The sequence below is a fragment of the Acartia tonsa genome, chromosome 7, assembly GCF_053477335.1.
Source record: "Acartia tonsa isolate MP-2025a chromosome 7, ASM5347733v1, whole genome shotgun sequence".
NCBI classification, from domain to species: Eukaryota; Metazoa; Arthropoda; class Copepoda; order Calanoida; family Acartiidae; genus Acartia; species Acartia tonsa.
The window spans coordinates 7,812,778-7,828,100 of record NC_137266.1 but is presented as its reverse complement, the minus strand read 5'-3'; the positions used below and the strand labels follow the sequence as shown (position 1 = coordinate 7,828,100).

Here is a 15,323-nt window from a genome sequence, read left to right as displayed (position 1 = left end):
GCTTTCACATGTTTATACAGATAATTCAACTTGAAATAACAATTTGTGAAATTAAATTAGGCTAGGTAATACAATGTTAGCTAGTTGAATAGAGATTTAGACAGAGAGGAATTTATTTCACTTGTCCCCAAAGTCTTATAATAATATTTCTTATTCGTTGGCTTAACAATCTTGGGAACTTTTACTGGATTTTGATTGGTTGGATCATTAAGTTGAGTGTTTAAACACTTTAACCACTAATTGTAATCTACAGAAGGGCCAAGTTTGTGTATTATCATTGGGATTGTTCATAAATTTATTTTCCATTGTCTTATCCCTTTAGATCCCTGAGATTAAGATTATCTTAAGATTAGAGTAAAACACTAGAGGGAGAAAGAGTTAAATAACCGTATCTCCAAATTGCAACCACCTTGTGCAACCTTTCTATTGGGTTATTGAAAATCAACCAATCGTGTCGCTTTTATTAACACAAAAAAATAATTTAGAAGCAGACCAAAGAGGTCTTTGAAAAATGAAGGGAGGTAGTTGTCTGTATATACATCTATACTATAGATCTGTTATCATAAGCTTAAATTTTATCAAATCTTATGTTGTAGAAAGTTGCAGGACAGATTGGCAGACCAGAATGCTGCAGTTGCAGTTTATTACTAAAGTCGCCATAGCTGCTATATTGGTGGCATTGGCTGCAGAAAAATCTGCGGCTGGCTTGTAATGACTTTTTTATTTAGTAATATTGGTAGGATTTATGTAATATTAAAATTTTTTTCTAATTTGCAATTGGTTTTCTGAAAAGATTAGTCATTTTTTTGTGGACAATAAACAACACGTTAAAAGAGATATTGCTATATATTATTTTACTAATATCATTAATGTGTATAACGTAATTTTGATACATTACACAAATTATGAGTGACGTAAAATTTGTTTAGCAACAATAAATAATAATTTACGTCAAACTTTTAAAACCGTTTATAACACAATTTCACGTGTTTCCCCTCCACTTTGTTTTTTAATGATAAAAAAATAATTCGTAAGATGCATTTTAGGTTAGGCTTATGTAATTTAATTTGACAATTAAAAAATTTCAGCATTTAACAAAAAGTATGTTTTGATAACATTTCTTTCCTTCTTCATTAATCAAGAATTTTATTTACATACTTTAAATATTTGCACATACTTTCTTTCAATAATTCTAAGCCATGTTGCACTACAAATGGTTTTTATTTATCTTGCATTGTGTCCTCCCTGCAAGTAATATTTATTTTGGTAAATTGGAAATGAAAATGGTGTCCAGTGTTCACAAAGTAGAGCTTTATAGAATAACTAATTACACCTTCTGTAAATCAAAGCTATTAGTTAAAGCGTATAGACACTGCTAGTAAACGAACCAACCAAAAAAATTTTTAATTGCAAATTTTAAAGCTAAGGAATAAGAAAACGTAATTATATACCTTGATTCCCCATTCCCTTTTCTCCAAGACAATTACCAAATAAACAATGATATCTTGTTTTAACTATTTTCGTCGTGTTGGTATGAGCTTAACATTAAGCTGAAATATTAGAGTAAAACGCTAAGTAACAGTAAGTCCCCATCCCAAGGACCTTGTGCCGACTCTCAATTAGGTCTTTGAAAATTAACCAATAGTGTAGGGAATATTAACACAGCAGAAAACAGTTTGTTAGCAGACAATAAGTTCCTTGGAAAAGAGGGGCAGGTAGTTATCTTTACTACAGATTTGTTGAGGCAATAATCAAATTAAATAGGTGGACATTTTGACCCCTCTGCACTGTTTACAATCTATGTGATATATTATTGACACAGATGTCTATTTATCAACCAGAGTGAAAATAAATTGAATTTTGTGAAGAACATCATTATATTGTAGTTCTAAAGAGAGTAAGGCCTACACATATATTGTTTGCTTAACTATCCACTAGAGGCTACGCTGATGTTAAACCGATTGTAGTGTAGATTATCGTGTAAAAATAACAATAAACATTAATCTATAAATAAATACTTATAATTTTATTTTTTTTATTTGCTGGTATATATGTGTAAAAGAATTTGGTAAAAATGCAGTATTATAGATGGAGGTTTTTAAAATCTGATGTTGAAATTGCAAATTTTAGTGCTTTCCCTTAAAGTGCCTATCGAACATTGAACCCAACCCTCCCTTCAGCCTGCAGGGAGGTTCTAACCCTACAAGGCCTATATTTGCGATTCCCTAACCGCAGGGAATTGTCTGCTTCTAAAATTGCCGCGGTTTTTATATAGTCTGCCTCCAGTTGTCTATTGGTTGATACAAAACAAGCTGATCCTTATTGGTTTAGAGCGATAGCTAATTTGGAGCTGCCTCCAGTAACATTATTCACTTAGGGAATGGTAAAAGTTGCAATATCCTATTCAAAACTAAGCTGGTACCTAATTTATGGCCAGGTTTCCTATCCCTTATCCCTGCCTAACCCTTTGAGGCTATACATTACCTAACATAGCCTACTTGAAATAAAGTAATAATCAAATCAGAACTACCCTTATTTTTGAATTATCTAAAAATATAAAATGGGGGGGGGGGGTATTGCATAAAACTGGATGTCGATTGATTTTATGTCATCCATGATTTCTGTATGCGTCATTTAATCGACATAAATCAATTGTTATTTTATACCAGTCCAATATCTCCAGGTCTTACAGGATTATTATGTTGTGTTGTCCGTAATAAGGTTTTACACAAAAGTGAATTAACCTTAATTGTTTAGTTTGTAACACAACTAGTATATCAACCTCCATAAGTAGTATATCCTTATAACAAAGTAACAGGATGTTTGTCTGCTTATACAGCTTCTTATGTGTTCAGAGAAGGTTTTTAATTATTTTAGGAGGTTACTTAAAACCTCTAGAAATAAAAAATCACCCTAAGTAAAAAAATAACTCTCCTCCATTTTCCTCTAGTTTACTCTAAATGAATCATGAAACATTTTCCTCGAATATCAAGTTCAGACATACGGACCAAATAAGTTCTCTATAAATCTAAAATTTATAGGAATATTTACAACAAATCCTTTCCTAACTTTGAATAAGTCATAAAATCCATTAATGAATCATATATCCTTGTACAATTTGACGGGCATTTAAAATTGTGGAGTATCTTCGATTCTAAAAAAGGGAATTCCATTGTTTATAAATGTATACATGCAAACACAACCTTTTATATCATGGTCTATGTTTGTTTTTTTAGTAGCGAAGCTACTCGGCATTTTACTTACAGTATGTTCGTCCACCCATCCGTGAGTTAATGCTATGGAGAAAATGTAAAATTACTCAGCTGCTAATAAAGACAGACGGTTACAATTTTTAGTGAAGATTCTCTTTGATTAGCACCGAGAAAATGATTTACTAGGTCAATCAGACTGACGGCCATAATGCAAAAGTCAGATTTCGTGATTTTTACATCTTTTTATGACAATGAATATCTGTTCTATAATTCACATTGTCTGTTTGTCTATCCACATATTTTGTGCTTTTGGATGTTTTCATTCTTGATATATTCTGGTTTATTTTTGTTTTCTGTACAGTCGCCTTCTTTAATAAGTCAAAAAATTTTTGTTATTGGCAGGTTTTAGGCTATATATTCCTATATTTTGCCCTAAATACAACCCTTGCAGTTTCAAATTCTAGTTCCTTTTTTAGGCCTATGTCATTATATGGTTGGGATAATGCTACTAGATCCTACTATATAAAGTAGTAAGGTTTTTTGTAGCTTAAGATTTCGTTAATTACTTAACTGTCTGAGCTCTATCTTTCAGAAAAGTTCCACATAGGTCCTGATATTGCTTTAGGCTATTCTATTTATAGATTAAAGTCCCTAGATGCTAGGTGCGCAGTCGCTAGATATATAAAAAGTAACACATTGTATCTGCATTTCTGTTTTGCTTTTTTCTAGTATAGTTATATACTTACCTTTTTATTATAGGTCTTTATTAAGGTTGGGCCGGATATCCGGTCTGGCCGGATATCCGTCCATTTTTAATTTCCGGCCGGATACCGGATATCAAAACTATCCGGTTACATGATATCCGGCTGATTTTTGACGCCGAATATCCGGTTATCCGGCCATATATCCGGTAAATTGCCGGATTTCGAACGTTGGCCAGATATCCGGCCAAACCCTAGTTTTTATCCTCTTGGGATACAGGATCATTGGGGGATAAATTAATTTTAAGGTGTACAATTATGCTTTTAATAGTCCTAGCGGGTACATTCATATCATAAAGGCGCTTTGTATTTGAAGGGGTAGGAAAGAGAGAAAATAGCATTTAACTATCTTATGACTTATATCTATAATAAAATAGCGTAAAACTATGAGAGAACCTATGTGCAGCTTCTAAAAAGCAGAACTCGATCGATTCAGTTTTCCTGTTTTTTATTAGTAAATATTCTTATTATTTATTAAATTTTTCAATTTAAATGTTTTCAATATATCTACAGGCTTATAAACAAAAGTAACTAGTAACTACATTACCAAATATTGTCGTAAAACTCTTAATATATATACTAGCGGCTGCGCCCCTAGTATCTGGGGATATTAGAAGGAACATGAGAGTGCAGAAAAATAACTTAAAACCTAACAACGACTTTTTTTTTATAAAAATTAAACAGCCTAAAACCACCCTGGGACCTATAAGAAGCTTCACTCTAAAGGAGAACCATATCGGTTTAGCGGTTAGAAAGATCTATCGCTACAGACAAAAAAAGCTTACTACTTTATATAATAGGATACATTTTACAAGATGCTAAAGTTAGAAGATAATAGACTTAAAGTAATTATCTATTGACCTATACCTATATCCTTGAAAGACAGACTGCAAACTAAACTGAAATAAAGTTCTGAACATCAGGATTTTGCCAGCACTATTATTCTTCATTTACTCCAGGGAAGGAGGGGACAATTGGACTGTTAAATTTTTATGATTTTTGGCTTTGCGGATTTTTATTGAATTTTGATTGGTTGTTTTTTTTAAGTTGAGTTTCCAAACATTTCAACCACTAATTGGAATTTACAGAAGGGGTAATTATGTATATCATTATAGAAGATGCAAATCAATTTATCAACCATTGTCTTATCCCTTTAGATCCCTGATTTTCTGAAAAGAGTTGCATTCTTATCTAGCTCACTATTTATTTAGCATTTTGTTATAAACCAGCGGCTGGGCCCATAACATCAGTCTTCAAAGGGAAAAGAAAGAGGCTGAAAAATAGATTTAAACAAAAATCTAAAAACAAAATAGTCTAAAACCACCTTTGGACCCTTGTGAAGCTTCACAAAATAAGAGAATTAGTTCATTAGTTATTGAAATCTTACGCTTCAGAAAAAAATCTATTTTCTTTATATAACAGGATATAGACAAATATTCATAAGGTTATGTAAATTAAAAAAAATCATTGGGTATAGTCACTCTTAAGGGGCGTGTTGACGTATTTTCACAGTCGCTTTTCCCCTATTTCTAGCCCCTGTGGGGGACTCTAACCCTGCGGGGCAATCACTTAACCTAACTTAACCAAAAATAACCTATCTAAAGCTACTGTGAAATTACGACGCAACGATCGAAGAGGTGTTGTCACTAAAGGGACTATACCCGAATCTTATATTAGCATTAACCTGTTATATATAAGTAACAGGATACTGTCTGTGTGTAGCGAAAAATATCCACCCCCCCCCCCCATCCCTTAAGTGCATTCAATGTCTAGAAATTAAGTAACAATATCTGACATTTTTGGAGCAGCAAAGATTCTTTATAACTCACTTTGTCTGTTTGTATGGCCAAGGTGTAAGTGAAATTGTCTTAAATAAGCCTTTGATTTTTTGTCAACATTCGCCTGATAATGTATTTTTTTGAAGTATAAAACATTTATGCCCTATGGTGTTCAGATTTATTTTTAAACCATTAGATTTTTGTTTAAATTTTTTTGAAAAGTCATTTTTTCCCTTGAAATTTTAGCTTCGAAAATCCTTTTCCTTGTCTATGATTTCCTCTCTTTTATATAAATATCTTTCAATATAAAGAAAATATAAATCCCTTTAATCTATAAGTAAGATACTGATTAGAGCTGATATTTTGTGCAATTGCACTGTCAATTACTTGGTAAAGTGGCTGCTTTTACAGAAGATTAGAAAGTCTATTATTTACTTTTTGCAGAATCAATTGACTGCGCCTCTAATCAATAAATAAATCGATACCATCCAACCCATTTTTTCCTGTCAATATATCCATGTATATTAAATCCTTTATCTATTTACATAATAAAATAAATGTTGAAAAAACATTCAATTAATTTATGTATTAAAGTAAAAGGCGGTGTTCACAATATGGTTGATTATCAATGAAAATTATTATTTAAAACCTGCATTAAATAATCGTTCATAAAAAGTAAAGGTATATCCCAAATATTTAAAACGGTTATATTTAGTTGTCATTAAGTCTGTCTTTAATACACTTAATGACATCAAATTTACATGTTATTTTTTTCAGGGAATGTTCGTGTAATGAGATGACAGTAGCCTGTTCAGATCAAAAACTGAAGCATGTCCCACATTTTCTCAACCCAAGGTATGCAATTTTAATACTGCTCTATTGATTTTGATGTGTATGAGTAGCCATAGTTTCATAGTGTTTAGACCTAAGTAGTTATGAAGTAGGATAAGTCACCAAGGACAGCTCAAGCTCCGCATTCAAGTACATTATGAGTTACCCGCAATCTCATAAGAGCTACTCTTTATTACCTCATTTTCATCGATTATGGCAGGTGTCCCAAATTAAATTACCGTAATAAATGAGGCTCTCTGCAGAGGAACTTGGGATAAGAGTTGCATTGATATTATGTACTTGACTATTGTCTACTCAATCATCTCCCTTTTTACACAACCAATTGGAAGTTGCGTGAACGTGTTGCAACTGAGGTATTCAATTTGCCACATAGGGACTCGAATCGTAACCCAGTGCGTTACTTCTGGCTGCGACGCCCATTTGCTTTTGGTCGAAATTTAATAAATGGGTGAGAGTTAGACATTCGTTGTATGAGAAATGCAATCAATTAGATTTTCACATTCTCTTTTTTTTATTGATTTATTACAAAATTTATGAAATAACTCATGTCAACTAAATTCTTTAAAAAAGCAAATTCAGCATTTTTTATATTTGCATCAGATCAAATCTGGGAATATCATTTTACTTTACAATATTTTCAAAGTGCATTCTCAAATTCTAAAGTAACATGAGGTGTATACAGTATTTTGGTTTGTCCATTATTATCTTAAAAACAACGTTGAGCTAATGAACACAACAATTTAATGATAGACTGGTTATGAGGTTTAAATAAAATTTTAGGCAGTTGGGAAAGGGATATTGGACTGTTAATTACACTGGTATACAAACTTTTATAATAACGTTATCTTATTAGATTTCTCAAAAACTTGATTTCTGATCAAATCCATTTTCTTACACCTTTAGATACCTGGGTTATATAAGTTTTTCTTTAAAAACTAAATAAAATAATGTTTTTAATCATATGAACAATATATACAGTTAAATTATACTCCTTGAATTTCTGCTAACCTCACATAAGCCCCATATTGACCACATAAACTTAGGGGTGTGCCTCCCCTTATCAAAAAGTCGAAATACAAACTAGAAGATAAATATATGATAAGTATAATACATATAACAAAGAAGCAGTTTATACAATTTTGAGAACATTAATTTATGATTAGAGGTACCAAAGGGTAGATTTTTTTTTTATTAGGTATTGAAAGTTTAATTGACATATTATTACTTAGTAGCACCAGATTTTCATGTATTCAAATAAAGCGATACTCCCAGCTGGCTAAAATAACAATACATTATTTAACCCCTTTACAACATCCTCTCCCCTCATACTGGATAAATGAGGACTATAGTAGCAACCTAAATTAAGGACATATTTTCCCTTATCAATACATCCACTTATTCTGTTTTCATTGGTGGTTTGCATGGGCGGAAATGACTGCACACCTAGTTTAGGAAGGAACCTTTCTTTCTCTATCTCTCTTTCTCTCCTTTGTCTTTCTACATCTCCCCTCTCCCTTTCTCTTTCTCTATCTCTATCCCTCTCTCTCTCTCTCTCCTCTCTCTCTCTCTCTCCTTTTGTCTTTCCATCTCCCTCCCTCAATATGTATGCAAATTTGTTGAAGTCAGCACACACGGCTCCATAAGTTAAGCAATACACATATTTGTTTTATCAGGAGAAATTTTGAAATAAATCAAATCAAACTGTCTTTTTTTATGTCAGGCAGTTTTACTCAATATGAAGTAAAATTTCAACAGACTTGATCCTCAAATTGTTTTACTTTTCAACTAATGAATATCCAAGTATATAAAGTACAACGTTTATTTTGTCTGAAGCTTAAGATTTTATTAACTACTAACTGATTAAGTTCTCCTTTATAGTGGAGCTTCACATAGGTCAGGGATGGTTTTTGATTTTATCCTTGGGATAGATTTCGGCTATTTTTCTCTACTCTACCTACCCCATTTAATACAGAGCCCCCCAAATGCTACGGGCATATCTGTGACATGTAGTATAATAGAAACAAACAGTTAATTTACTAATAATGTGTATTAATTCAATTACATATAATTATAATAAAATAAGGTTATAATAACTATTACAGCAATAATATCACTTTTGGTCTGTGCCAAATCCCAGAGCAAATGATCTTGCTCCAAGAAGGTAATACACAAGACTAAAGTTATATTTGTCAAATACATATATTTCTCTTGACAGAGAGAAATGTGCTTTATATTACATCTGTTAAAAATCTACTTAGAGGATTACTTTGTCTATAAACACAAGGAGATGTACATCATTTGTAGTCCATTGGCTTATCCCTTAAGATCTCTGAATTAGTACAAATGTCAGAGATTTGTTGATTTGTAGGTTTCGCTTTCAAAGATTTTTCTGACGAAAGAATGTTATAATTAACTTTCTCGTATTCATTCCAATCCGGTGGATAGGAACCGGTTCTCATCCATACGAAAAAACTATGTCTAGCATCGTATTATATCCAGCTTTCTACGAATATTCTATATCCGCGGAAAGCCGTTTATAATACGATGTGAGAAATAACTATTCTCGTATTCATTCGAATCCGGTGGATAGGAACTGGTTCTCATCCATACGAAAAAAACTATGTATAGCATCGTATTATATCCAGCTTTCTACGAATAAAAGTTTTTTAGCCCTGAGGTGCCGAAGGCACGGGCTAAAAAAATGGTTTTTAATTGTACATTCTATATCCGCGGAAAGCTGTTTATAATACGATGAAAGAAATAACTATTCTTTTTTAGAGGAAAACTAGAGATATAATTAATTTGTTCAGTGTAGATAACCTAAATTAATCCCCTTTATCTTGGAGGATTTAGTGACTGCCATTACAATGAAGGGACATGCATATTCATTCAAAGAAATGTGGTAGACTGACGGCCTGTCGCCGGACAGAATAGCTACGCTGCGCTATTTTCATATCCTATTATATAAAGTAGTAAGCGTTTTTTGTCTGTCCCGAAGGATCTCGCTAACCGCTGAACCGATATTGTTCTCCTTTACAGATAAGCTTCCTATATGTCCTGGGAAGGTTTTAAACTATTTTTCGAGTGGGTGTCTTAACCCCCCTCTCCCCCCAAAAAAAAATTTTATAACTCTTTGGAAACTCAGATTTAAAACAGGATGAGGTCGACTTTTCCTTCTCCTACCAGTGCAGTGCCCCTAGAGGCTTCTAGGGGCGTAGCCGCTAGTCATATATAAACTCATGTATTGTCTTTATTAAATCAGTTCAAATATAATTCTTCTACAAACTATACCTTGTCTTACTCCGGCCGCCAACTTTTCCACCAGTGTGGGACTATCGGAATTCGCGCCGCAAAACAGGGACTCGCAACTGCTCACTCTGTCAAAGAAACATGATTTTGTACTCAATTATACTTCTGAGGATGATTGATAAAAAGGTAGGGCCAGACCTACATATGTAGTAGGTCCCAAGGCACTATTATCCCAACTACTGCAGAAAACCAATAAGGAGTGACTCTTGTTTTTAGCCAATGCATTCCTCTTAGATTCATAAGTAACCTCGTGCATCTGAAACATCAGCATAACGACTTTAGTTATGTCGCGGTTTAGGTCGAGATTCGAACATATCACCTCCACAACGACGTTCGGATGTTAGTATTAGGCTATTTTTAAAAGATTTTAGAGACTAGAATTTGATCATGTTGATTAAAATTACAGCAAAAATTCTTAATTTTATTAAATGTGTCACTGTCCATGTCCTATTGGTGAAGCAAATCTTTGCTATGTGTGCTTTTCCATAACCGAATCAATTTCGGACCAAAGTCAAACAAAAGTCCTTTACCCACCCCCCCCCTCCCCTCCCTCAATCTGATCGGATCTCCCCCCTAAATTTCCATAAGCAGTAAGTTTTCCATCTTTAACATGATTGCAGCTACTCTGTAACCAAACAAAATAAAGAAAACAGTAGTTCTACTGTTTATTTCCAAAGTTTCAAAGTATCAAATAGTTAGACCTCGTCTAAATGTTTTTAGTAGCGAAGCTACTCTATAATTCACTTTGCCCGTCAGTCCGTCAGTCAGTCAGTCCGTAGCGCTATGGGGGAAATGGGATTTGCTCAGCTCCTATAAAAGACAGAAAGCTGAAACTTTTTGACAACATTCCCATCATTATGGAGCACAATTACCTATAAAACATTCAAGACGGTCGGATCACTTTTTAGCAGGTTTTAGGCTATTTTTGTATTTTTCACATTTTTCTCCATATCTTTGGTGTTTATGGTCCAATTTCCAAATTTTTTCAGTTTTAGATATCAAAATAAAATTTCCTGTCATTTTAAGAAAACAACTATGACGGTTAGACTGCCTTTAAGCAGGTTTTAGGCTATTTTTGAATTTTACATTTTTATCCATACTTTTGGTGTTTATGGTCCGATTTCCAAATTTTTTTCATTTATAGATATCAAAATTAAATGTCCTGTCTTTACAAGAAAACATCAATGGGGTCAGACCGCCTTTTTGCAGGTTTTTGGCTATTATTATATTTTTTTTTCATTTTTCATCATATCTTTTGTGTTTATGGTCCAATTTCAAATTTTTTTAGTTTAAAATATCAAAATTAAATTTCCTCTTGTTTTGAGCATTTGTTAATTTAACTATATTTTGGAAAATTAAACATTTCTTTATGTTGAATTGCACATTTACAAATTTGTTGAATAACCCTTTCAATCTAATATTTACATTTTCTTTTTTATTTAGAAATTTTGATAGTTACTTACTTTTTAAGATTGAAATTTAAGCCTCACCATTCAAGCAATGTGTCATCCTTGTTTAATCTAGGCATTATGGTGAAATGCTGTTTTGTGAAATGTGAAATTCAGAGTGCACTTACTTTCGCACATGTATATCACATCATTACTAAATATATAAATACCACAACATCAAATACCCATGCAATTTTTCATTACTCTCATAGCTAGGTAAATATCCTATCTTGTTCAATTGCTATTGTGTCTTATTGCTATTATTTTACCTATTACCTCATTGGGGCGGAATTCTCCTTTGATTTCAAGTGATCATCTGGAGAACCCAAAGGCATCATCCGCTTGTAATGGGATGTAAGTTAAAACGGACCAACGCCCACTATTGGATATTAGTTTGCGTAACATCCAACAGTTAACCAATCGTCTGATTGCATGACCTTTGTTTGAGAGGTTTTAGCTGTGCATGGTAATAAGTTGTGCCTAAATAATTTCCCCTACTCTATCTTTTTATGTCGTGTACCTGACATAGATGATGTAGGAACTATTTTTAGCGTCTTTAGTTATGACGTATTTTCGAGCCGAGATTCGAACCGACGACGAGCAGATGCGCTACGTGTTGAGCCTCGGTGTCTTATTGATAGTATAAAAAACTATTCATATGTAATATGTGGATGTGAAGGCGCACTTTGCAATTCTAGGAAGATACACAACAGGAGTGCAATATAAGTAATTTCAGAATTATGACAAGCAGTGCAATAAAAACATTTCATTTTTATGGAAAAGAAAAAATGTATTTTAGCAGAAACCAAAAAAGGATTTTTTGGGTTAGGTTTTGATTAACTTAGGTTTAAAAAGCCCCGTAGGAATAGTTCTAATCTAAAATACATCTAAAAGAATCATTACTGATTCATTATTACTCTTACTGTACATACAGCATCATTACTTTGATGTTGCACCAGATTTCTTCTCAAATAAAGTGATGCTTCCAGCTGGCTAAAATAACAATCTCTCCATCCACCCCTTTACCCTTCCCCTTTCCTTCTACTGGATGAATGAACTAACCAATAAGTGGCTAAAATAACAATCTCTCCATCCACCCCTTTACCCTTCCCCTTTCCTTCTACTGGATGAATGAACTAACCAATAAGTACTTGTTACAAGTTATTGATACACTACTTTTGAACATTAATATCTTTTCATGTAAAATTAACTAACATGTATTTAAACACACAAAAACAACGCAAAATTAAATGATTTAATTTACAACAGACTTGAAAAGAAAGGCAAAATGCTTCCACATGTTTAATTTGTCATATGAGATAGTGTAAAGCCAAACTTGTAAGATTTATAGTCTGGCTTGTGTAAGAATAAAGGGATTAGGATAAAATTTGGAATTCTACTTATCTTTTTGATTCACTGCCTCTGTAATGTGCATTGCTCCAGTTTATTAGCTAAAACATTTTACTAATTTTTTCTTAAATTGTATGTGTTGAAATTATTTACAAATATATTTTTATTGAATCGTATTTGCACTAAAAAAAATGATAAAAATCATAAATTATTCCTGATTTGTTGGGTTATACCTTCAAGTTGATTCTCAATTTTGTTTATCTATCCGTGAAAAAACTGTCATTAATACAATTGTATAAGTAACTAAAATGCTTGTACTACTTTTTTTTTACTTTATTGAAGAAAATTTAAAATGTATTCTTCTACCTTAATAAAATAAAGTAGGATTACCATATTCTCCTATCCCTGACTCTCTGAGGAAAAGGAAGGTAGGAAGAAGAATAGGATAATATAAAGCAGGATTACCATATTATCCTATCCCTGACTCCCTGAGGAAAAGGAAGTTAGGAAGAAGACTAGGATAATATAAAGCTGGATTACCATACTCTCCTATCCCTGACTCCCCGAGGAAAAGGAAGGAAGGAAGAAGAATAGGATAATATAAAGCAGGATTACCATATTCTCCTATCCCTGACTCCCTGAGGAAAAGGAAGGTAGGAAGAAGAATAGAATAATATAAAGCATGATTACCATATTCTCCTATCCCTGACTCCCTGAGGAAAAGGAAGAAAGGAAGAATATCAGGATAATATAAAGAATGATTACCATATTCTCCTATCCCTGACTCTCTGAAGAAAAGGAAGGTAGGAAGAAGAATAGGATAATATAAAGGAGGATTACCATATTCTCCTATCTCTAAATCCCTGAGGAAAAGGAAGGAAGGAAGAAGAATAGGATAATATATAGGAGGAGGATTACCATATTCTCCTATCCCTGATTCCCTGAGGAAAAGGAAGGAAGGAAGAAGAATAGGATAACATAAAGGAGGATTACCATATTCTCCTATCCCTGACTCCCTGAGGAAAAGGAAGAAAGGAAGAAGAATAGGATAATATAAAGCAGGATTACCATATTCTCCTATCCCTGACTCCCTGAGGAAAAGAAAGAAAGGAAGAAGAATAGGATAATATAAAGGAGGATTACCATATTTGATATCTATGGTCCACAACTTTATGTGGTGTTGTTCCATTACAACATGAAACGGTTTATGGACAATACCAGCTAAAATAGACCCTTTTGAAGCTCTTTATGGTACCCACTAGTGACTTCGCCTCTAGCCTCTAGGGGCTTTGCCCTAAGAGGTTTGATCAACCTATTTTTGGGTTATTTAGATTTTAAAAGAAAAAGTAAAAAAATAGTTTAGTAAATTCTCTATAACTTAATTGGATAGGGAAGGATGGTTGTGGAATAATAGCCCAAAACCAGACTGGGATCAATATATAGCATCCCACATTTAATACAGTCATTAGACAGTTATCCAGGATCATATCATATGATACATTGTAGTTATAGTATATTATTAATATATAAGTTTAGGTTAGGTTTAGTATATTTTCGGAAATCCCCTCATGGATCGGAATAGTAATAATTCATATACAAAGTACTTCAATAAAGCTAATTTATCTTTTCAAAGACAATAATTTAGCTTAAATGCTTACTTAAAATATCTACTTTAATGCAAAGATACTTATTTTTGTATAGGGGAAATGGGATAAGGAAAATGGTAGAAATAAGACAATGATAGTGTGAAGGATAAGAAAAGGAAAAATATTTTTTCTAAGTAACACAAAACTCATTAATCTACACAGAGACTAAATTCTGTCAGATAGACCTAAATACCCATATTATAGAAAAGGTGCAAAGATAGAATATTTGTTTTCTCTAGTTATACTTTTATGTATTTATTGTCCTATTGATTTTAAACTTTGCGTGGTGATTCCTGTAGTATTTAGGTATGATTTAAAAAGCGTAGCAACTCTATAATCATTACCAGAATGTCCGTACGTCCATTTTAAACATGTTGATTTTTTTTACTTTTTTAGCAACAAATTTTTATGTGATCTAATAATCCGATTGATCTGATTTTTGCTATACTGATTCCTGGGACAACAAAGTACATCATTATTACCGAAGCAACTCTATAATCAAGTCCTAAAAATGTAAGTATGTCCATAAACATTATTCTGTATCAAGCAGTTTTTCAACAATTTTACTTACAATTTTGCTTCGACTCTCATACATTTATATTATGATTATTCAGTCCGTTTGTCCTACCGTTTCAGTGCTTCGCTTTTATGGATGTTGTCATCCTTGTTTTTTTTGTAGTTATACTTCTATGTATTCATTTCAGTTTTTTTTAAAGAAAAAGTATTTAAATAGAAAATATATTACATCTCAAATTAATTAGTTTTCATTCAGACTTAATGTTCTCTTAAAACTTTATTCTATCCAATCTAACTAATAGAAATTCATACTAAAATACTTAAATAAATATTTGCATTTTTGAATCTAAAATATCAAACAAATATCTTTTTGTCTGTTGTGTATATGAGCATTCATATATGTATAATTCAACTTTTTAACATGCATATCAACATTTTAAATATATGATAA

General features: G+C 32.5%; 2 protein-coding genes across 6 annotated transcripts in view; one reads left to right on the top strand and one right to left on the bottom strand.

Moving 5' to 3' along the window:
* LOC145324766 (caspase-3-like) overlaps positions 1–15,323 on the bottom strand; it is a 233,698-nt gene that overhangs the window by 173,476 nt on the left and 44,899 nt on the right. The gene's annotated exons all lie outside the window — the stretch shown is intronic.
* Positions 1–15,323, top strand: part of LOC145324131 (uncharacterized) — a 42,134-nt gene that overhangs the window by 6,648 nt on the left and 20,163 nt on the right. Inside the window, exon 2 of the mRNA XM_080166754.1 lies at positions 6,529–6,606. Coding sequence (XP_080022880.1) covers positions 6,529–6,606 — 78 coding nt within the window. The remainder of the gene's footprint in view (positions 1–6,528; positions 6,607–15,323) is intronic.